Source organism: Crocuta crocuta, unplaced genomic scaffold, assembly GCF_008692635.1.
Source record: "Crocuta crocuta isolate KB4526 unplaced genomic scaffold, BGI_CrCroc_1.0 scaffold48, whole genome shotgun sequence".
Classification (NCBI taxonomy): Eukaryota; Metazoa; Chordata; class Mammalia; order Carnivora; family Hyaenidae; genus Crocuta; species Crocuta crocuta.
The window spans coordinates 10,776,354-10,800,319 of record NW_027533089.1 but is presented as its reverse complement, the minus strand read 5'-3'; the positions used below and the strand labels follow the sequence as shown (position 1 = coordinate 10,800,319).

Below are 23,966 nucleotides of genomic sequence, written 5' to 3'. Positions count from 1 at the left end.
AAACCCAGGGGCACCCCTCCCTCCAAACGGTGAAAACATAAAACCCTCTCCAACTGATTCAGTGCAGGTACTGAAAGAGGAATCAGACACAATTTTTTAAAAAGGCAATATGCAAAAATCTGAGCCTTCCAAAGAGATGCTAAAGTAATTATCTTCTTAAAAATTACATCTTGAACTTTCAATGTAGTTTGTGCAATATGCTGTGAAACAGTGCTGTAAGCATATATATTTTTTTAATTTTTTAATGCTTTATTTATTTCTGAGAGAGAGAAAGAGAGACAGCATGAGAAGGGGAGGGTCAGAGAGAGAGGGAGACACAGAATCTGAAACAGGCTCCAGGCTCTGAGCTAGCTGTCAGCACAGAGCCCGACGCGGGTCTTGAACTCGCAAACTGCAAGATCATGACCTGAGCCGAAGTTGGCTGCCCAACCGACTGAGCCACCCAGGTGCCCCAGTGCCGTAAATGTATTTGAAAAAGATTTATTTTTACCAAATTTCAACATTTAACTTTTTAGGTAACTAGCTGCTGTCTGCCTACCATGCCAACCAACTAATATAATTCTTAAGCACATTTCCCTCATGGAAATAATGCTTAGGGAACAGGCTGGGGGTACTTTTCCTATATCATTTCACTAACCTCCCCATTACTGTGAGTCTTGCATCAGTGTTTTGCCCTCAGAAGTTAGAGGCAAGCAAAAAAGTTTGCTAATACCATGTATTTATCTCAAAAAGAATAGTCAATGAGCTCAGGTCGCCCCAATTTTCCACACCTTCCTTAAATACCTAACCCCAAATTAAGAGCTGATATTCAGTATCATGACACTGAGGCCACTACTGGACTGTCAACCATGAAGGGCCCCATTGTGCTCATTATTTTACATTTACTCTGACTGGAAAGCACACGCATACATTTCGGGAATTTCACAAATGAGGCAACTGGGGTCCAGAGAGGTTAAGGGACTTGCCCAAGGTCACAATTTGTAAATGGCAGTCTGGATTCAAATCTCTATCTTGACCCCAGAGGCCATGGTTTTAGCTACCACACTGTCTTCCTTTGTCAGGAGCAACCAAGAAGGAGCCTATTTTACAAAGTGAAAAATAACAGAGAGAACTCAGAGAAGCAGAAACTTCACAAAAATAATACATATAAAGCAAAAACATCACAAAAATAACACATAGAAGCACAGCTTAAATTGTTGCCATGCATCAAAACAAAGAAATGCTCAACCAACTTACAACAACTTTCAGGTTTCCCTTAACATCAAAAGATTTGATCACCCAGTTGACAGACTTTTTGCACTTCAAGATCAGGATGAGATTTCTAACCACCTCAAGATCCTTTCGAGAGGGTCTTATGTCAATTATTATATCCACCTGGAAAGCACTGTGAATGGAAAACAAAGGCAAAGTTAGAACCCAAATGCCAGAGAGTTGCAACTATCTCCTCTCTTCCAAGTCTTCATGTTTCCAGTGTCTGGCCAGTTGATTAAAAAGCTGGAGTTGGTCCCAGGCAAATGACATGTGCAAAACAGATTGTTAGTGCACACAAAACAAAATAGTTTTACATAACAATAGAAAAATAAGCCTGCTGATAATTAGACACTAAAATTTTTCTTCTTCTTTGGGGAAAAAAAAAAGACGGGTACTTAAGGCAGCCACTGTTTGAAATGGATCTGGGCAACCAGGAGTTTACTTTTAAAGCAGAATTGTTGGTTTTCAACCTTCAACACCTTCAGTGTGTAACTTTCCTTTCCAATTTGCGTATGCTCAAAATCCTTGAAGGTGGGAGGGAGAGAGGAGGCTAGGTAGGATAAACAAAACAAAACAAAACAAACCCAAAAAGCAGAAAAAAACAACCAAACAAACAACTGGGACACTTAAGATAAAATACAAGTCAAAAGGCTGGAGAATTTGACTTATATAAGGTTTGCATAAACCATTAACATTTGCTACAGAGTCATATCTGCACTTACCTTCCCAAACTTCTGGATATACAGTTATTAAAATAAAGAAAACAGATGGTCAACCAAGTGATTACTGGAAAATTGATGAACTCAACCCAAACTTCTAAGAATTCAGTACAAAAGAGAATATTTTTTAACCAAACAATAACATCTCTGTCATTCTGAATTTAAAGAAAAGTCGTTCTTTCCATTTGGTTTTACACACTTGTAAAGCATATGATGAATGATACACTCAAATGAAGCCTGAGGCTTAATATCTAAGCACGTTTGCCAGATTGCTTCTATTCCCACTCTCTTTTCATTTTCCATAAAATTCTTCATGTGGGACAAAATGGAATCTTCCCAAAACTGATGTGTAGTTTATTCACTTTTGAAAGCAAAATCTGATTAGAATTTTAACTCTGAAATCCCTCTACAATATAAATTTACATTTAAGTCAATGGTCCACAGGAATGCAAGCTCAAGTGGGAGAAAGAGCCACTTTTCCTCCATTTATTCATTTTTTAATTCCCTAATTATTTTTGATAGGGAAGGTTAAGTTTCTAGTCCTGGGGCAGGAAGCTAAGATTGGAAGAGGGAGAAAAAGAACATAAGTGAGAGACAGGTTGTATCAAATGGCTCTCTGGTGTGTCATGGAGGGCCACACCCCAACACACCCACACCCACGCCGTGCGCACACCTTCATAGCACACACAGCTATGAATGCAAATGCACTCTGAGGATGCTATGAATGGAATTTTATTAAAAACAGAATGTGATTAAAATTATAACTATGTTAATAAGGCATATTTTATAATTTTTTTTTATCAGGGATAACCTCAGTCAAAGGAGATAATGATGGAGCAAGAATTATTTTGTCCTGTAATTAGTGCCTGAAAGTTCAGAATAGGTTTCAGAAACTCACCTAGAATACAGTGGATCGAGAGACAAATGCAGAAAATAAAATATACCACTGGTGCCTTCACTCCCTTCTTCAAAACTTCTGTTAATTCACCCAACACATGAATGTCTCCCTCCTACACAGGTAGGGCTGTGAGTCGCTGCCTCAAGTCAGCAAAGATCTTTATTTTCATCTCTTTTCAATTCAGTGCATGCACACTCGCTCTCTCACTCACTCACTTACTCACTCACTCACTCACTCACTTACCTGTAGGGGTTAGAGCTGGGGGTAATTAACTCAATGATGTGTACTTCCTTATCCTGGGGCTGGCTGGATATCACACAACCCTCTGCTGCTTTGGGCTGAAGGTACTCAGCAAGGTAATTGAGCGAGAGAAAATTCTTCCCGATGTTGCATGTGGGAGGGAACACTTGATCTGAAAGAAACATAGGATAATCCATCACACCACTGAGCTACACGGTAACCAGACTCAAAGGGAAGAAGGTGATGGTGACTCTGAAGGAACCACAAGCCCTAGGGAGGGCCTTAGAACTTAACCACTGCCTTGAAATATCTCCTGTATGTGGTCACCTCCTATTGACCAATTCTAGTGGCCTCTTTTGGTCTAAATCCTTTCCTGTTCTTGGTGATGCTGCTTTGTCCTCATCCACTTCCTCTGACTTATCTCCCATCTCTTTTACTGGTTCCCTCTCCTCTGCCCATTCTTTAAACACCAACGATTCTCAATCTTTGGTGCACACCAGAATCCACCTATTTGGGCTCCATCCCAGAGATTCTGAGTCAGAAGAACTGGGGGGCAGGGTGGTGCTAGGGAAGCTTTCTTTTTGAAAAGCTCCACAGTTGATCATGATACAAAACCAAGACTGAGAACTCAGTTCCTCCCTCAATCTTCTTTTTGTCTCATATTCTTCCCAAATGACTTCCATCGCTCCCAGGGCTTCAACCTGTACCTAGATCATGACTCCTTTTCTGAGTTGCAGACCTGGGCTGTCATCTGTTTACCAAGTACTTCTCAACTAAAAATCCAATACTTATTTCAAAGTCCACATACTCAACACTGAAATCAATGATCGAACCAGATATGCTCCTCCTTGGATGTTTGCTATTTCGATTAATAGGGAAACCAACCACCTAATCAATTCTGTGGCCTGCTATATAGAATTAATCATTCCCTCATATTTATTTGTCACAGCACTATAGATCTAAGGACTGAAGGAAGGAGTTTGGGGAAAACAGTGAGGGCAGACTTTCACTCTTTCTCACAATCTTGGTACAGATGACTAATGCTTTTGTAACACTTTACAGTGTACAAGGTGCTTTTACAAACATCATCTCATTGTGCTAAGAGCTGCTCATCACCTCCACCAGGGAAAGTGATACAAGTACCGAGAGTCTAAAGATACTCCCGCAAGGGCACATGCCGTTTACACAGCACTGTGGTTGATGGGATTTCCAGCCAGCGGTTTAAATGTTTAAACAGAACTTGAAACTGCTGGCAGGGTGACAGCTGGGACCAATGTCAAGGAAGTTCTAGGTGTAGCAAACTTTTTTTCAGAAGGGGTAATTAATCAGAGCCCTGGCACTGTAATGAAACAAACTTCTGCCTCTTTCATTTAATGGACAGGATGCTAGGGTTCAAATTCACATGCAAGTCTCACTTAGAAGACAGGAATTAGCCCAGGAGGTCCCAAGATCGGGTTGATATTGCCCTGCCCCCGACCCCCATCAAGTGCATATCAGCACACACAGTGGCACTGTGGCTCCGTGCAGCAGGGCACCCTCAGCACCAGGCCTAGAACAGAGGGGACCACAGGAGCTCACAAGGCCCCAGCATGCAAGCTCCTTGCACCACAGGCCCAGGCTCCTCCCTCTGCATTCTTCCCTGAAGACCCCCTTAGAGAGAAGAGGCCAGGGCTCCACTGACTCAGGCAGCTGGAGCAGCCTCCTCTCCACATCTGCTGAGGGTTTTACCGGATGAACACATGAGGAATGCACACCCTGCAGCTGCAGCCCTGTGGATGCCTCCCCCAGATCACAGGATGGAAAATGATACTGGGTAGCAAGACTGAAATTTAATCTAGAGTCAGGGGGTGTGTGCATGGGCCAGGGCCAGGCTGGTCTGGAACGCAAGAGATGAGGACCCTCTTGGGACTCTGGCCTGTATACCCAGTTCAGTTCATAGGTGGGTCTGGTTTGGATCTGGCATATAGTAGGCAGAGGGCACAGGTTTCCTGAATTAACAAACAATGATGTGAGATTTGAGACAAATAACAAAAAACTCACCCACGCTGTGACCCTCCTAAGCCACTAGGAAAGGTCTGTTTCCTAAGCCACTAGGAAAGCTTTGTAACAAAGGCTTCTGTGGGGCCTGGGTGACTCGGTCGGTGAAGTGTCTGACTCTTGATTTCAACTCAGGTCATGATCTCATGGTTCCTGGGATTGAGCCCCGCATTGGGCTCTGTGCTGACAGTACAGAGCCTTCTTGGGATTCTCTCTCCCTCTCTCTCTGCCCCTTCCCTGCTTGGGTGTGCACTCTCTCTCAAAATAAATAAAATAAAACTTAAAAAAAAAGTTGCTATTACTAAGGGCTCAAGTCCCAGGTGCCACTATCACTAGGTTTAATAAGCTGATCATTTTCTGTTGCTTATACATGTGTGTGCCTGAGTTCTTTTCCCCCCAAATGACCTTCCACGTGCCTGGCATCAAAACTTACACCAACTGCCAAGTAGAAAGGAAACCACAAAGGGGAATCCCCAGTAGAAACCTGGCAAGTTTTGGGGGGGAAAAGTCACATGCTTATTTGTATTTTAGGAAAGGATTGATGACTGACTTTGTGACCTGGAATGATATACTCTGGGAACCTGGGAGGTAATGCAAAGTCCTCATTTTCCTGCTGTGGAAACTGAGGTTTACGTGGCAAATCAGAGGGGTGCTGGTGCCGGAAGTCTCAATGAGACCAGCTGGGATAAGAATGGAAAGTCCTTATTTCTTCCATTCTAGGTATACTGGTTTAGAGCAGTAGTTCTCAAACTGAGCGTGTATCCCAATCACCAGGAGTGCTTGCTAAATAAAACACAGACAGCTAGACCCTACCCCCAGAGTTTTCAATTCAGTTGGTCTTGGGCGGGCCCACGAACTGGCAGTTCTAACAAATTCCCCGGTCATGAGGATGCTGCTGGGGCAGGGGCCACATGTGAGAGTCACTGGGGATAGAGCAAAAAGAGGCTCATGGCCTGGGATCCCTGGAGGCAGCTAGCCAAAGACAATCAGGTTCTGGGAAGCTGGATGGTGAGTCCTGCTCAGTGGAGCCTGATCCATGGTGATAGAAAACATCACCCTGTGGTCCACCGAACTAAGGACCCTCACGTCCCCCACCTGTTCTTCTCCATGGAGTGCACCAGTCACTCATACCTGACTCGTGGCTGCAACTAGGTTTCAGGGGCTCCAAAGGTGTTACCAAGGAGTTACCAGTTTTTACTGAACGGGACATGAGGTCCTTTGAGTTCTTTCCTGACTCCGTGTTTGGCCCTGGGGAAGTCACTTAATTAACCCCCACTCTCAAGGCAGGCAAATGTTGTGCATAAAAGTTCATGCACTGCCAAGAGAACAGCTCAATAGCTCTAAATGTTACTGTAACACATTTTCTTATTCTAACAAATTCCAAGTGGGAGGGGAGCAGGTGATCAACATCCTTTTATACTAGTAGAATTCTGCTTCAGAAATGCAGGACATTGGCCAGGGCTTAGAACCTTTGTTAAAAGAAGTTTTTCATTTTGTTCCAATGGGAGCTGACCTCTATTGTAAGCTACCTGACCACCTAAGAGTTCAGTAACAAACTCCAACGTTTTGAATCCAACACTGATTTAAAACTCCTCCCTCTACTCTGCTAAACAAGTCTTTCCATCCAGGTGGCTTACTTGCATTTTCAGGTTGCACTTACTTAGCTAAGACTTAAGATACAGTACCAGGAAATGAGTATTAGACCTGAGAGTCAGGAAACCTGGGTTTGAATTCTGACTTCACCACTCGCTAAAAATGGGGATTTGAGCAAGCTAGCTTAACTCCCCCCTACCCGCTCTGTACAATGGTGGAAGTGATGGTTTCCTCCTAGCATTACTGGTGAGGTTAAGTGGGGCACATGCAAAAAGAAAGCACCTGATGTGGCCTTTGCACATAGCACGCACTCCAGTGTCCACCTTTCCTGCATCTGTCAAACAGCCCAGATTTAAGAATGGGCTGGAAACAAGCATTCAATGAGCAAGGCCGTGCTGCCATGCTGTCTGTGAAAAAGGTGACAAATGCTGTCGAATTCAACAGAAAGCCGATGGACGCTGAAGACCTGAAATGCAGTTTTCACATAATCACCTGACTATAACAAGGACTCATTCACAAGAGCTGTTATTTCCAGTAACTAATGGGGGCTCCAAATATACACAACTAAAAATAATGATGAAAGAAGTTATTTTTAAAAATGTGCTTTTAGACTGAGTTACCAGATATTTATATCCCTCTGCAAGGCAAGGAAATTAAAATGGGTAAATCTCTTATCAAGGCCACACAGTTCCTTTCTCCAATAATTTGTCCTTATAATGGGCATTAGTATTAAAAATATATTCAAGCACTTTTCCTCTGCTATTGTCCAAAATTTAACCCATGTCTCAAGATCATAAGCCAGCCCTGGTTTCAAATGTTTGCAGATCAACAGGTAAGAGGAAGCCCTAACTGTTGACTCATCTGGCCAACTCCTCTTTCATCCTATTAGTGATCACCTCCGTTCCTTCACCCCGGATTCAGTTCCAACTTCTGTGTGTAGATGGCTTCTAAACCCTGCACCACAACCTCCTCTCCCCTCTCAACCATGCTACTCCCCACTTCCTGCTTGGCCATTACCAGGGCTGTTTCCTCAGGGGGAAAAAAAGGGAAGAAAGGAGGGGGTGTGAGGGGAGCAGGCCTGGTGACCTCTCAGGTCCCTGCCAGATACAACATTCTGCAATTCTAGGACTCCTTGCCCTAACCACCTGGTCTCTGAAAAGAAAACAGTGATTGTCATAAATCAGTCATTAATCGAAACCACATAAAATTTACCTTCCCCCACTTTAATGTAAATGTTTCTTGCTATCTTGAGTTCAGTGAATGAAGTGACTGCTCCGTACTCCTTTCGAGCCCAATTTAACAGACGGTCGTTTCTAAAAGGGAATCTCTTTTCTTCTGTTTGTGCTGACAAGGAGAAGTTTCCTGATGAAAACTGGACCATGGAACCCTGAGACACCTAGAGCAAAGAGAACAGAATAGAACAAGGCACATCTTTAATATGGCGGAGTAACCTGGAGTCAATCATAATTAGAGAAAGCACTTATCAGACAACTAATGGGTGTTTGTCAATCCAACCTCTTCTCTTTGTTATACAGGCAGATCATCTTTTTTCAGCAGCTGATTCAAGAAGCAGTCCCAAGGCTACTTCTCCCAGGAAACAACAAAGCTACCAATGATGCAAAGAACCACTGATATTTTTAAGAAACCAATGAGGCAGGACTGTGCCACTAGAATTTGTAAAGAACTCTGTGATAAGAGACTGCACAGTGCATTCTGAGTTATCACAAGAATGATCATTACTGTGTTTCCTGATACCTAAATTAAAGGCCAACATTGCAAGTAGTGAGTTTCTAGTCTAGCAGAAAGCCTTGGTGAGTGTTATCATGGTCATGTCATGGGCTTCAAGATCAGGGCAAGCAATCAAAGTTCTGTTAGCAAGTGAACTTGACTTCCAAGTCTTCCATGACTGCAGCATCTACTGACAGTTACCACCACAGACACCTGGTTTGTGTTGTCCTGAGCACTGAGATAAAAACAATGGCTGGAGACTGCCAGTCTTCTACCATTTTACACTGCTGCCTAGAAGTGAGATGAATGTATATTACAGTTTGTTTTGTGAAACCCCCAAACACCCACAGATAATGAAGTCAAGAGGCTGTTAGACAGATCCTAATAAAACTCTCAGGATGATTTATACAAGTACCACATTCTTGCTGGATGTATCTAGACCATCGCTGACCTAGCACATTATGGTATATATAATTAACACATACAAAGGAGGAAAATTATCATCTAGCTGCTGCACTGTTATCAAATTTAGTTGCTGGTGAAAATATGCATGTCATCTTTATTGGCTAGCATTTATAAAAATAACTGATTTTATGAATGTCAGGGTGAAACCTCAAACTGTCAGCAAAAAGGTTCACAAATTCCCAAGCCACACAGCTATAAATGTATTAAACTTCACATTAACTATTTATCATTAACAAAGAACAAAAGAGTTTCTGAAAGGGGTTACAAATAACCAGACTAAAAGCAGGCTGAGGGCAGGGGTTTTGTTTATGGGTTCTATTGCTTACAGCCATGTTTTCAACCTTAATGCATATACAACATAGAATGTACCCTAACTACTGTGCTAGGCACTGTTATTTTCTTTCCAATTATATATAGGTACAGTAGTCCCCCCTTCTCTGTGAGGCATACCTCCCAAGACCCCCAGTGGATGCCTGAAACCACAGACAGCAGTGAACCCTATGTACACAATGCTTTTTCCTATACATACCTACCTATGATAAAGTTTAATTTATCAATTAGGCACAGTAAGAGATTAACAGTAATAGCTAGTAATAAAACAGAGCAACTAAAACAATACGCTGTAAATAAATGTGGTCTGTCTTTTTCAAAACATCTTACTGTACTGTATTCACCCTTTTTGTGATGTCAGATGATAAAATGCCTACGTGAGGAGATGAAGTGATGTGAAGGACGTAGACATAGTGACACAGTGTTAGGCTACTACAGACCTTCTGACAATTCATCAGAAGGAGGAGCATCTGTGTCCGGACTGAGATTGATCAGCCGTAACTAAAACCATGGAAAGCAAAACTGCAGATCAGCAGGCACTACTGTGTATATTTAAATGCTAGCAAAGACGTTCTTCGCCAAATTGATCCATGACCTACTAATGCTGTGGTCTCACTCTTGGCTGAAAAGCAGAAGCATCTAAGAGCTTCTAAATGTCTTGAGGTCCAGCCCACACCCCAGACCAATTAGAACCTTTGGGATGAAACCCAGACCTCAGACAATTTCAAAGCTCCCTGCGTGATTTCAAAGGTCAGCCCTGGTTGAGAAGCCCTTCCGTAAATGGAACTGAGTGATCCGTAGTTTAAAAAGCACTATTATAGGTCAGGGGCAGCGTGGGCACCTTGCAGCTTCCTTTGTACCAGTGGTTCTTAACTGGGGTGATTTTGTCCCCCAGAGGACTTTTGGCAATGTCTGGAAATATTTTTGATTGTCCCAACTGGGAGGGAAGAGCTACTGGCACCTGGCGAACAAAGGCCAGGGATATTGCTAAACATTCTACAATGCACAGGGCAGCCCCCATGATAAAGAATGATCCAAAATGTCAATAGTACTGTCCCTGAGAGATCTGGTCTTCACTTTGACCGAATGTTGCTAACATTCAACATCTACTGCATCCCCAGATTGAATCCTCAAATTGACAGTCATCTCTATGCTAGCATTTGGGCTGTTTGGTGCTTAAAGAATAAGAGAAGCTTCCTGGTTTTGGAAGCCCAAAACTAATCATTACTAAGCTGGACATAAACCATGGCCTCTAACAATACTTACCACCTGGTGCACACCTACTATGTATCAGGTACCACGAAGTGCTGGGAAGAACGTAAACATTTGCTAAATGTCCTGAGGCCAGTTATATATAAGCAAAACAGTGGGGACTGTTTAGTTTCAACTTTGTTTTGAACAATGCCTGCAGAAGAAAACGTTCCTGAACCATTTACCTGCCAAACAATAACCATGCCAACCTACGTAGAAACGCTCTGAGACTTAGCTACTCACCAACACTGAACTTCAGTGTTTATCTGATTTTTATGACTTAAGCCCTGTAGTAAAATCTTCTGTTCACTGAAAACCACTTGTGCTAAAAAGTCATTTTTATCAAGCCTGTCACCGAAAAACCCACAACAGTGCAAAGGCCTTTGTCCCTCTGCCAGCACAGTTCTGAATGTTTCGGCAACCATCCCTGGATGTTCCACTCCTTTCGTCCTCATTCGTGTTGCAGCCATAAAATAAAGCACTTGAGTTTTGAACACATCGTACCTACAGTACATTTCTTCAGAACAGAATAAACAGTGTAAGTAAAAGAAGAAATAAGGAGCAACTTGCAAATGTACCCGGAAGCAACTGAAAAGCAATGATATGACATAGCCGATGTTTCAAGAAGGGGTAACTCCAACTCCTGGCTGATCCCTCCACGTACCACCAACCCTGCTCAAGTCTGTCTTCTCCTGGGGCCAGCAGCAATAAGGTTCAAACGCTCACAGCTAAGGAATTTGGAAAAGGAGTTAACTGCCACTCCTCAGGCACATTCCAATAAGAAGGAAGCCAAGCTGCCAGAGGCAGTGAAATGTCCCTGACTGCAGGTCAGTGGAAATTTTCTGCTGCGGCAAGGGGTTAGTCAGCACTCCTCTGACCACCAGTTCTCCTGGCTCTGACAAGGTGGCACGCCGACAGAAGTCTGCCCCAGCCCCCACCGAGTTTTAGAAGGTATTGTTATTTCCATCTGATCCTCAGGATGACCTATGAGCTAGGTTACTATGATTTCCACAGTGGAGAGGAGGAAACCTCAGAGAAGCTAATGGCGAACATAAGGTCAGAGAATCAGCACGGGAGCAAGACCGAACAGGAGACTTCTAAGTCCTGGTCATAGCGGACCTCTGTGCTAACCCTGCCAGAAAGACCTCACCAGTTCCCGAGGCAGATTTCTGTTCTATCTGTAAGGTTTGCCTTCCACCCACGTGTCTGAGCTGTGCCTTCCAGACTAAGAATTCCTTCTTCTTTCCTCCATGAGACAAGCCTTCAAACATCGAAAGATGTCACTTGACTCTGATCATGACTTCAGTTCAGGACACTATTTCCAGCCCTCAACTCCTCCTCAGATACTGTGGTTGTCAGTTCTTCACCAGCATGGTTTCTGAAATGTGGTGCCCAAGACAAGAGTTGGGGTTTGCGGTGTGGCTTGATAAAGGCACTATAATGATTAATTATGTGCCAACTTGACCGGGCTACAGGGTGTCTAGTAATTTGCTCAAACATTATTCTGAGTATTTCCGTGAGGGTTTTTGTGGATGAAATTAACATTTAAATCAGTAGACTAAGTAAAACAGACTGCCCTTCCTAACGTGTGTGGGCCTTATCCAATCAGTTGAAGGCCTGACCCCTCCCCCTGAGTGAGCTGTTTCTGGTTCTACAGCAGTCTGCTGGTCTTCGGATTCAAACTGGGGCATGGGCTCTGCAGATTTCGGACTCGCTAGTCCCCATAATCACATGAGCCAATTCCTTATAATAAATCTTTTCCTATATATATGTGGATACTGCATGAGGTCCAGAGTCACATTAGCTTTTCTATCAGCTGAACCCTGCTGTTATCTCATATTCATTAATTTATATGTTAAATATACACCTGCCAAATGTTAATTGAGCGCCTGCTTCATCTGTGTCAGGCACTCTTGGAGGTGCTGGGGTAACAGCACCGAAGGTGACGGACGAAACTCCCTGGCCTTGTGGAGCATACAGTCTACTAAGGAAGTCAGAGGAGAAAAATGAATAAGTAAAATATGTAATATCCTAAGAGGTGCTATGGAGCAAAATAACCTGAGAGGAGAGAAGGTTTAAATGCTGTCATGAGGCAAGTCCAGCTGAGAATGTCACGGTGCAGTTAAAGCCCTGAAGGAGCGACAAGCCCTGCGGAGGTCAGAAGGAAGAGCATCTGCGGTTTGGACAGCAGCGAGTGTAAAGGTCAGGCAAGGGGAAGGGGGAGAAGCAAGGCCAGTGTGGCTGGAGCACTGGGGTGGAGGAAGGGGAGGTCGGGTAGATGAAAAGGTCAGAGAGGCCAGAGAGCCTAGCAGGTCCAATATGACCTTGCAGACTGCTAGTAAGGACTGTGGTGTTTAGTCCGGGTGAGATGGGCCACCACTGAGAGTTCATGAAAACATCTAACAAACGCTTTAACAAAATTACTCTGGCTGCTGTGGCCAGTCTAGACTAAAGGGCGACAAGAGCAGGAAACCAGTAGTAGGCTTCTGCAATAGCCTCAGGGAGAAAGAGACACAGCTCAGGCAGGGAGGTGGTGGTGGAGATGGAGGTACCTAAATTGCCAGGGCTTGTTGTACCAGGTTGAGGCTCTTTGCATCCTTCCCCTATACCAGTGATTCTTTCAAAGAAATACAAAGTCTTATATTTATTCCTTAGACCCATATCTCAAATCTGTGGAGAACACATAAAAATCCTTATTCTGGGGGTGCCTGGATGGCTCAGTCGGTTAAGTGTCCAGCTCTTGATTTTGGCTCAGGTCATAATCTCACAGTGGTGGGATCAAGTGCCACACTGGGCTCTGTGCCGAGAGTGCAGCCTGCTTGGGATTCTCACTTTCCCTTTCTCTGCCTTTTCCATGCTCATGCATGCTCTCTCTCTCTCCCTCCCCTCTCTCTCTCAAAATAAATAAATAAACATTTTTTAAAAAATCCTTATTCTGCTAGCTGTCAGTATCATTGAATTTCACAAGCGTGCCTTCTATGTATGCATCTAAATCCCCGAGCAATGGAATGAGATCAGGCTAAGGTCTGTGACTTACAGGTACACTCTCATGCTGACCCAAAGATGCTGGGGTCCCAGGTTGTTCAGCAGCTACAAAGGACCCCACAGAGCTGTCCTCACCTGGTCTGTAAGGGCATCATGCTACAACCTGTCGAGAGCCCTGCTGAAATAAACACATGATCTATCATGGTCATGTCTCCACTGTTCGGTGCTCTAGTCCCTACCTGATCTTTGGGGTATGGTATCCTTATTAGAATCTGGCTTGGGTTATAGGCTGTGGAAGAACATAGATGTAAAGAGAACAGCAAAAAAAAAACAATATTTTTTTCTAATACAAGGAGGGGTTACAATCACAACTTCAAGGAAAATAACTATGAGTGAATATGGATTTGTTTTAAAAAATTCTTAAGAGCAAGGATTTTATATTTCGAGAAAATGGCAGGTATTTTCTATTTACTCCATCTTATTGGTGGGTTCCAGCTCTNGGCCCTGTATCTCAAGCAACCTGCATCTCAACCGTTACAGTAACCTCCCATCTTCCAATTGGGTCTCCCTCCATCTCTCCTCCACTCTGTCACCTGGAAGATCCTTCTAAAGTGTAAACTCAGGATGATGCAGGACAGTATCTAAGCATCTTAAATGGCATATGACCAGGGAGGGCCTCTGCCTGCTCCACTTCCTACCACTCTCCAATGTACTCACCGGGGAATCACTCAATGGTAGAACACATCCTGCTACTTGAGGCTCCTGAGTCTTTTTACATCCAGATCCCCACTTGGACTGCTCTTGCCGGCCTTCCTCACCTGGTAACTGCTCCCTGAACTCCCATAGAACCACCTTCTCTATGAAGACTCCCAGACTCCCCTTCTGTCCTCAGGGAGGAACGGCGCACAGGTGCCTTGTCATACCTCTAGCCAAGCCCCTCTCTTGCACGAACTGTGACTATTTATCAGTAAAACTGATAAAGAGCAACAGCTCAAAGGCCAAGAAAGCACCTTGTTCATTCTAAATCTCTGGGGCCTGCCTGGCACGGAGTTTGGCACGAAGCAGGAACTCAATAACTGCGTGCTGAATGAAACTCAGTTCTGTTACTTACAGGAAAGGATATGCCATAGTTTCTTCATTCTTGTAACCCTAACGCCTTACTTCCCTCACTGCCCTCGGAAATGATTTTTCAGCCAACATTTAAAGCCCATAATTTGCTTTTTCACCCAATACCTCCACCTAAAAACAAATTCTTACATCATTGCATGTCCTCCCCCAAATTCAGCAAACCTTCCCCCTGCTTGCTAATTAAAACTCAATCCTCTGACATTCCCTGACATGACAAACATCTTCCTGTGGGAATGAACAGAGCACAGAGCTCTAAGAGTCTTGATCCCTAGCAGGAAGGGGCAAACGTGAAGCACTTTACTGCCCAACAAACCCCAGGCCACCAAGATGCACAGTGAGCCACCTCCTGTCTTGAATGCTCTTCCCTACTTAAACCACGCACGATGTTTGTATTGTAGATTCTGGTTACGCTACCAGATTTTTTTTAAGAGCAGAACATTACTCTATCTGCCAGTGCTGGGAGTTTTATTACAAGAACTTACGGCTAGGCAACGAGAGCCAAGTTTATTATTTTTTCTGGATCAGATTCAACAGCCGTGTCCAAAAGAGCAAGAAAAAAGCAAAGAGGCAACAGCCCTTTTTGTTTCCACACCTGCATTTAAACTTTAACTCTTAAAGTCCTAAGCAGATCCACAGGAGCCCCAAGATTTATCTCCCAAGTCCTAGTGAGGTGAGCAAATCCTGGCCGGTGGGTGCAGCCACCATTTTCCTGGAACTGATGTTCTCTGTTTTAGCACTTAACTCAGCACATCAGCTGACTCAGAGGCCTGGTGGTTGCATCACAGTATCCCTGTGGGCCTCCCCCGAGTTGGTCTGGTCTTCAGTGAGAGGGGAGAGAAACTCTGCTGAAGGTGGTGCCACACTATAAGGACTCACTCATCCTATCCCGACTCCCTCTTTACTGTCCTCACCTTATAAACAATGTTCCCTGATGAACAGTCCTGATAAAGAAGGCCCATCTGGGGGCGCCTGGGTGACTCAGTCAGTTAGGCAACCGACTTCAGCTCAGGTCATGATCTCCTGGTTCATGAGTTCGAGCCCTGCGTCAGACTCTGTGCTGACAGCTCAGAGCCTGGAGCCTGCTTTGGATCTATGTCTCCCTCTCTTTTTCTATGTCTCCTCACTCATGCATGCTCTCACTCTCGCTCCCTCACTCTCTCTTTCTCTCTCTCTCTCTCTCTCTCTCTCTCTCTCACACACACACACACACACACACACACAAATAAATAAACATTAAAAAAAAAGTCTCATCTGAAGTTTCTCCTCACCTGGTCACATGTTATCTTCTCATGGGGCCAATTTGAAATTAGAATCCGACACCCAGCGGCTTCCACTCTAGCAATCCTGATTTGGCCCCAAACCTGCTTTGCATGTTCTTACTGCTATTACATTGCATAGTCACCTTCTAAAGTACCGTATAATTTACTTATTTATTATGCTTATTGCCCATCTCCTCCTACCAGAATGTAAGCTCCTTCAGAGGCTGGGATCTTTGTGTGCTCTGTTCATGGGTATACCCCAAGCACCGAAAATAGTTTTCGGTATAGAAAAGATATTCAAGAAGTATTTAATGAATGAATGGATCTTGAGGTCCAATTAACTGGTAGCACCTGGCTGGAATTCCGTGCTAAGAAGGATTCTGAGGTCACTCATATACGGAAGTAGTGGAGAAATGAGAACGAGCACTTTGATAAATCTGTGTGTGTCTGCCAATGGTTCTGAGCACCCTGTTCCTGCTCTATAACTGTCCCATTCAGTAGCCAGTAGCCACACACTGTTGAACACTTGATATACTGCTAAGTAAACTGACCTGTGTTGTAACTGTAAAATACATACCAGATTTTGTGCTGTGTCGTCTAGCACAAGATTGAAGAAAGCTCAATGATTTTTTTTATTGATTACATGTTAAATGGTAATATTTAGATATACTGTGTTAAATTACATATGCCATTACAATTAAGTTCATTTATTTCCTTTACTTTTTAACAATATATTTTTAAGTTTATTTATTTGAGAGGGAGACAGAGAAGGAGTGAGAGACAGGAGGAGAGGGTGAGCCTGTGCGGGGGCGGGGGCAGGGAAAGAGGGGGAGAGAGAGAGAGAATCCCAAGCAGGCTCCTTGTTCTCAGCATACAGCCAGACTCGGAGCTCAGTCTCTCAAACCTGAGATCATGACCTGAGCTGAAATCAAAAGTCAGACACTTAAGCAACTGAGCCATCCAGGTGCCCTTCCTTTACTTTTTAAATGTACTAACAGAAGACTTTAAATTCCCTCTGTGGTTCACATTTTATTTCTACGGGACAGTATTACTCCAAACCTCCTCCAATATGACTCTAAGGAAATACTGATAATATCCATCCATCCATCCGCTTCTTGATCTGGTCTCAGAACATAAATTAGTGTTAAGGAACCATCTCAAATCCAGTGCTTCATGGAGTGTGATCGTTAGACCAGTAAAATCACCCTGGAGATTCCGGGATGGGTGGGAAGGTGGGGTCCAGGAAACTGCATTATAACCTTCCTCTCACCACCCCATGATTCCAGTGTATACCACTGCTCTAGGCCACAGATACAGATATTATTTAAATCCCAAATAATCTTTGTGAAGCAAACACGAACAGGACTGCATAGAGATCAAGCAAGTATCTTCTCATCTGTGATGGTAGAAAATAGAAAGAAAAAAACAAACAAACAAGGAGAGAGTAAAGCCAAGTCATGGATAGAGTCATCTTCTTGCACGTCTAAAAAGAAAGAAATGGGCCTTGTGAAATCAGAGGAGACATGGCTCCCCAAAGATGAAGAAAAGTCTGCTGACATCTCAGAGGAAAATCTGTTCCAGGAAACACACACACAACACCCTATAGCTCAGCTGTGGTCCATGTGGGAGCTTGGGCTGTGGGCTGGGTGAGCGCCTGCTATTCAGGCTACATAGGTGGGGCTGCTCCGCTCTGCTCACACACCCAGCTTCACACATCTACATGACTTTGGCACTGATGAAAGTGCAGTGTGTGGACAATCGGGATCAGTTCCTCTGCCTCTTCTATCCTGCCTTATCCCTAACTTTTACCATTCCTATCCCTTTTCCCTGACTCCTGTGCAGACAAATCTTTATGGAGTTGCCCACTTGGGAAAATAGAGCAAAACAAGGAAAACAAATAAAGCAAAGAAAAACACATCCACATTTCCAAAACACCTGCCGTGTCAAGTGTTTGCTAGTTCCGCTCTAGAGGGGAAAAAAGACATAAAGTAGAATAGGCATTTCTCTAGAATTTAGGTTCAGATGTAAATGGGATTTATGGTAGATGGGTTCTAGATCTCCTCTAACAGTGCCCACACTGAAAGGCATTGAGATGTTGCTTTAGTATATTTTGTACACAAAGTCCATCCAGTAAAAACAAACTAACATAAAGTAATGGGACAGTACTGAAATGTTTACCTCCCAGATGAGGACGAAAGCCTACACACTGAAAGGGGAAAATCACGTTTTCCCTACCCAATTCCTGAGAAGGCTGTGCTTGCCTAGTTCCTCCAAAGTCACGTGACATGAAACATAAGCTGAAACATGTTTTCTATTAACCATATATCATGACTCAATGCTTTTTTTTAAAGTTTGTTTTAAAGAAATAATAACTTCCATGCCCATGAACCTACAGTCCTAATTTGTAATGCTACATATTCATGAGCCATGTGATTATGATATCTGCCAATCGTGCATTCAAGAAACACACACCATGCAACCATTTAAAAATTCTTGGGTGATTTTAATTTTATGTCTACAACTAGGTTACCTTCTCCCATTAAAATGGCTTAAAACTATTATTCAGTACTTTTTCTTAAAACATTTATGGTGGGCACCCTCTGCTTTTAATTTTTATTTTTGTTGAAATGAAATATAAAGAACTAAAGGATTGATATGGCCCTCTGTTCTTAACAACCAACATGTTTACACATGTCCAAGAGGAAAGCTCTGAGATGCTGCCCTCCAACTATTAACATGCACAGACTGGAATGTAAGCCGCTACAAAAGCAATCCTCTCATCTCCCATGGAAATGTTACAGAAACGATAGTATATGTGAATATACAAAGGGAAGCAAAATATGTCACTCCATCTGAAAGACAGACTCAGTCCACACAGGTTACCAAATTAATGAAGCATGAGCTGTTTTATAATGTAGAGTTTTCCAAAGTAGAGTCCCAGGCCACACAGGGACACTTGAAGGTATTACAAAATGAGCTCTCCAGATTCCTAAACTTACCCTTTCTCATCTGCCAGTGTTAGCAGGATTTTAGGATGAGCATGACTCTAAAAGTTAAAGTGCACTTGCCATCTAAAGGGTATTTTTCAGGAAAAAATAAAATGCTGACATCATTATCATTACTTGCCATGATCCTCAATCTGTTTTTGCCCTTCAAACATGCTTCTGGGAAATCCCTTACTAGGGAAGATTCTTTTATTTTCCTTTTAAGTTATATTCAATCTTCCAACCCAGGTTTAAGGGCACAAACTGAACTTTATAAATGTTTGGCTTCTAATAGGTTCCTAGAATTCCTCTTCATCAAGATGGATAATCTAAGTTCCATTTTACAGACAAGGAAATTAATGCCCAGAGAAGCGACAGGATCTGCCCGAGGCACACAGCTGGTAGAAGACAGGTCTGACAACAGAAACAGAGGCTTTCTTCCCCACTCGAGAGCTGTGTCTACTCCACTACCATGGAGTGGTCAACGAACGGCCTCACGAAATCAGTAGAGCTAGATAGACAGAGCCTCACCTTAGCCTCCTATCAACAGAACACTGGGAGACAATAACCAGGAAGGTTCTCACTGATCACTTTACTAAGTGAATGTTTCATAGATTCTAAATCTTCACATGGGACAACTGAAGATACTAGTGCTTTGAAAAGTTACATAAAGCTCCAGATTGCATAGCTTTAGCAAGGAACAAGTGCAGAATTAAAATGTCTGTTAGATTCCAAAAACTATGCAATACAAATCCAGGCTTTTAAGAGAATGAAAAGGGAAAGCAGTAAGGCAAAGCAGGGGGCTATGCCCTTCTCTGACTTTTGCATAGAGACTTTCTCCCCGTTCGTTTGTTTCCTTCTCTTTCTCCCCGTTCCCCAGCAGCCTAAGGACCTCAGCTGGAAAAAGTAGGGGAGAATGGGAATGGAAGGGGCAGACATAAATAGTGATGACTGTTACGGGAATAAAGTAATTGCTTGTCGGGAAGAAGAAAGATTGGGTATAGTAAACAACAGAAGCTGCCAAGGGATCTGAAAATGTTTGGATAGAAACTATGGTAGATCTATGTTGGCAAGAATTATCAGGGTGTATAAATTTAAGATATAGATGCTGCCTGTGATGGTCAGTTTTACATGTCAACTTGGCTTGGCTATCCAAGTGGTGAGATCCAAGATCTGGTGAGTGATACCCTGCCTTTAGGACAGTCATTATATCCAATAATATCCTATTATTCAATCAAACCCTAATCTAGATGTCGCTGTGAAGGTATTTTGTAGGTGTGATTCAAAGCCATAATCAGATAAATAAGTAACTGAGATTATTTTAGATAATCTGTGTGGGCCTGATTCAATCAGTTGAAGGATTTAAGAGCAGAGCTGAGGCTTCCCTGAAAAGAAATTCCACCTGTGGATAGCAGCTTCCACTCAGGCTGGAGAGTTCCAGCCCTCCTTCCTGACCACCTATCTGCAGATTTCTGTCTTGCCTTACCTGTCTCCACAATGGCATAAACCAATTCCTTGCAAGAATTCTCTTTATATATATCCCCTACTGGTTCTCTTTCTCTGGATAACCACTGACTGATACAGCTTCTGTGAATGGCTGATGCAAGCCGCAAGAGAAGTGGAGCTGCGTATTCTGGCCTAGCAACCCCAGCCCTAAGAACACTTGAGGGAAAAAAAGGTTCTAAAGGATATTTCCTTCAGGGGTGCACAGTGGAGGTAGGTCCTTCAGCCCCCAAAATGGCTGGAGCCCTCTTGACCTTCCCAACATTAGCTCTCAACAAAGGCAGGCCATGTTCCTACATTCACCTTCATCTTCCAGGTTGTCTTGGATAAATAAATAAATGATCCCAGTGGCTGAAGGACAGAGGGCTAAGCAGGGCATTCTGGTAAAGCTGATTCAGAGACAGGCCATCCAGAGGAGCCCAGGGGACAATGTTCTCGGAAAAAGGATCAAGAAGCAATTTTAATACCCTCACCCAACTAAAATACCTAGATCCTAGTACCGTAGCAAGCCATTCACAGCACTCTGCTGAAATGAAACCAGAGAGGCAATTTCACACCAGCTCCTCACTGGATCTGGTGAGTGATACCCTGCCTTTAGGACAGTCATTAGTGGCTCCAGGCTGGAGACCAGGGTTACAGAGGACATCAAAGTCACACCCTTGAATCAAGTGGTGTGACTGCCCCCAGTGAGGTCTCTGGAAAGTAGGGGGCATTTAGATTATGTACATCCCTCAGGAGGCCACCTGACTACCTTCTTTGCACTGTCTGTGACTGAGGAATAAATGGCAGGGGCTCTAAGCAAAGGGGGAAAAACTGGAGGAAAAAAACAGCTCAAAACACTAGGGAGGAGGGGAATCGCTTTTAGAATGCTATTTTTAAGGCAGCAGCCTCTGTGGCTAACCTCCAGTCAGCGGTAGGGCAATGGCTGACGGTATTTCAAAAGCTGCATAAAGTGTCTAGGAAAAGTATTGTTATACGTAGTTGGTTGTGATCAGGACCATGTTCTGCATCTAGATCTTAGGGGAAATCATTCAACCTAAGTACCTTCCTCTGGAAAAGGGAAACTCTGGGCCAAAAGACTGTGGACATTTAAATTCCAATATCTCTGGCTACACGGATTTGCTCCCATTCAAACCCAGGATCAAAGTCCAAGATGGGAGATGAAAAGGGAGAAAGTAGGGGAAAAGCTCACCCAAACTACTAATCCCTATCATGAAAAAATACTTATTATTCTTGCTAACATTTATCAAACACTTACTATGTGCCTGGAACTATTCTAAGCCCTATACATGGGTTAGAGACACCATTTACTAGCTGTGTGATCATGCACAAATTAACTTAATCTCCCTTTGTGGAAATGGATTTCCTCATGTTAACATGAGGATAATAATAGTACCTACTTTACAGGCTTATTATGAAGGTTAAATAAGGTAATATACGTGAAGTGCTTGGAACAGTGCCAAGCACATGGCTCATGCACTGTTTGTCAAATGTACGCATACATGTATACATAGCCTCACAATGGGCCACAAGGGTTGTCTGACAGATCAGACGGTTGACAGGCCATAATTCATTCCTCACTGTGACTGGACTGTAGTCTTCTTGTCCAAACTTTCAGAAAAAGATATATGAACCCTGCTTTCAAGTACTGGAGCAGTGCTGGCTCCAAACGGTAGCTCTGAACATAACCCAGCAGCCTGTATCAGCCAGAAACTATAGCATCTCCAGAACAGACTCTGACATAAACACAGAAGGGCTAGAGATCAAATGGGCTTTTTGGGCTTTTGGCAGAGATGGCAGATGGCTAAGCCCCTGACTTTCAGGTGTCCTCTGGGTCCCACAATCACAGGTGTGTCATTTGCCACCCAAACGGGACAAGGCAGAAGTAGAGTAAGGAGGACTCCGTGGCCCAGTGGCATTGAGAGGCCATCTGATGATAGGGGGTTCACACCAAAGGCAAAAACCAAGAGCAAAAACTGTTCTTGGGATTATAAATTCTCCCTTGGACAAAGAAACAAGTAAGGCTAAAGGCACCCCTTCCTCCTCTGAAGAAATCAGCTTCCAAGCCAGGGGTTTGGATGATGGAGATTTGGAGTGTCAGTGCTGGGCTGCCTCAAATAAGCCCAGTGCCTCCAGCCCAGAAGGAATCAGGCCATCACGCAGTCCCCGTTAGAAATGGGGGCTGTAGGCCACCTGCGGGGAATGCTTACCAGGGGCCTCACTGTCTGCAGGGAGATGACCATGGGACAGCCACAGGCTTTCAAGTCGGCCTCACCGGAATCTCCCAGGAGACAAGTTTCTCTCTCTCCTATTACATGAAAAAATATTCTGCAACCTCCCTTAACAAAACACTCAGTTTTTCTACCAAACAGCCCCTTGGAGGCTGCCTATGACATTAACCATGAGCACCAGACATATAATGCTTGATACAATTTCCCAAAGCTTCGGAAGGGCAGATCCATCAGATTGTCAGAGTAGCCTGAGACAGCAAAGCCTTCAAGGAAGGAATGGGACTCTACACGAAGAACCCAGCCTTCTCTCCTTGGTGAAATAGCGTTTATTTAACCTCAATTTGTTGAATGAAAGCAAAGCCTTCACAGAGCTGGGGCCCAGGCCTGCACACAGACATGACACAGCAAGTCCAGTGGAGCCAGGAAAAGTCTATGCTTGCGTGAACCCTCCAGGACAGGATGTCTTGATCAGGAAGAATACACCCAGGCAAACCTCATAAGGCCAAGGGGCCACTCACTGGCAACATTCACAAGCCTTAACCCAGCAAGTTAAGATAAATCCTAGGAAGTCTTCCAAAAAACTCTTTCTGGACCAGGATTACCAACTGAAACTGGACTCATTCCAATGCTCTAACTGCCACAGTGACATTTAGGAAGAGCTCTCTTTACCACAAATGGGCCAGAAACTCGTTCCTAGGAAATATGGTAGTTGACTGACCCTAGTTCATGAGAGGATCAAGCCCCTTACAATTAGGGCTCTTACGGACAAGCCACAAAACCAACAGATAAGCAGGCTCTGGAACAAAAATGCATGGTACACAACCGCTTGGACTATCCCACAGGGCACAGTGAGTCATTCCACAAGAGACGGTTTTTAAAAAGAAGAAGAACCAATCTTGACATGTTTAGTTATTTAATCTGCCTTTGAGAGAGAATTTATTTGGGGAAAGCCTCACTAGAAAATCCAAAATGGTGTATCTACAGCCCTCGTCTATACAGTAGTATACACTGTATACTAGTCTAGTATACAGGAATGACATTCTTGGTTGAGCAAAAACCTGTGCTTGCGTCTACAACCCTGACTCATGCTGCTCCTGTCAGTCTCAAGGAGGGACCTGCCTTTGTTGCATTTGGAAGAAGAGTCTTGTTGCTTCCAATTTTCAGGACCTAACAATGGTATTTCTTACAATGAAATGTAATTCCCAGGGCGCATAGGTGACTCTCAGTCTGTTAAGCGTCCAACTTTGGCTCAAGTCAGATCTCGCAGTTCGTGGATTTGAGCCCCACGTCGGGCTTTGTGCTGACAGCTCAGAGCCTGGAGCCTGCTTTGGATTCTGTGTCTCACTCTCTCTCTCTGCCCCTCC

At 43.7% G+C, this 23,966-nt stretch overlaps 1 protein-coding gene across 3 annotated transcripts in view; it reads right to left on the bottom strand.

Annotated features, from left to right (window-relative positions):
* TGFBR3 (transforming growth factor beta receptor 3) overlaps positions 1-23,966 on the bottom strand; it is a 204,047-nt gene that overhangs the window by 49,137 nt on the left and 130,944 nt on the right. For all 3 annotated transcript variants that reach the window (XM_077746098.1, XM_077746096.1, XM_077746097.1), the window contains exons 5-7: positions 7,951-8,134; positions 3,112-3,280; positions 1,237-1,384 (exon numbers count right to left, since the gene is read on the bottom strand). In XM_077746098.1, the coding sequence (XP_077602224.1) occupies positions 1,237-1,384; positions 3,112-3,280; positions 7,951-8,134 (501 nt within the window). The remainder of the gene's footprint in view (positions 1-1,236; positions 1,385-3,111; positions 3,281-7,950; positions 8,135-23,966) is intronic.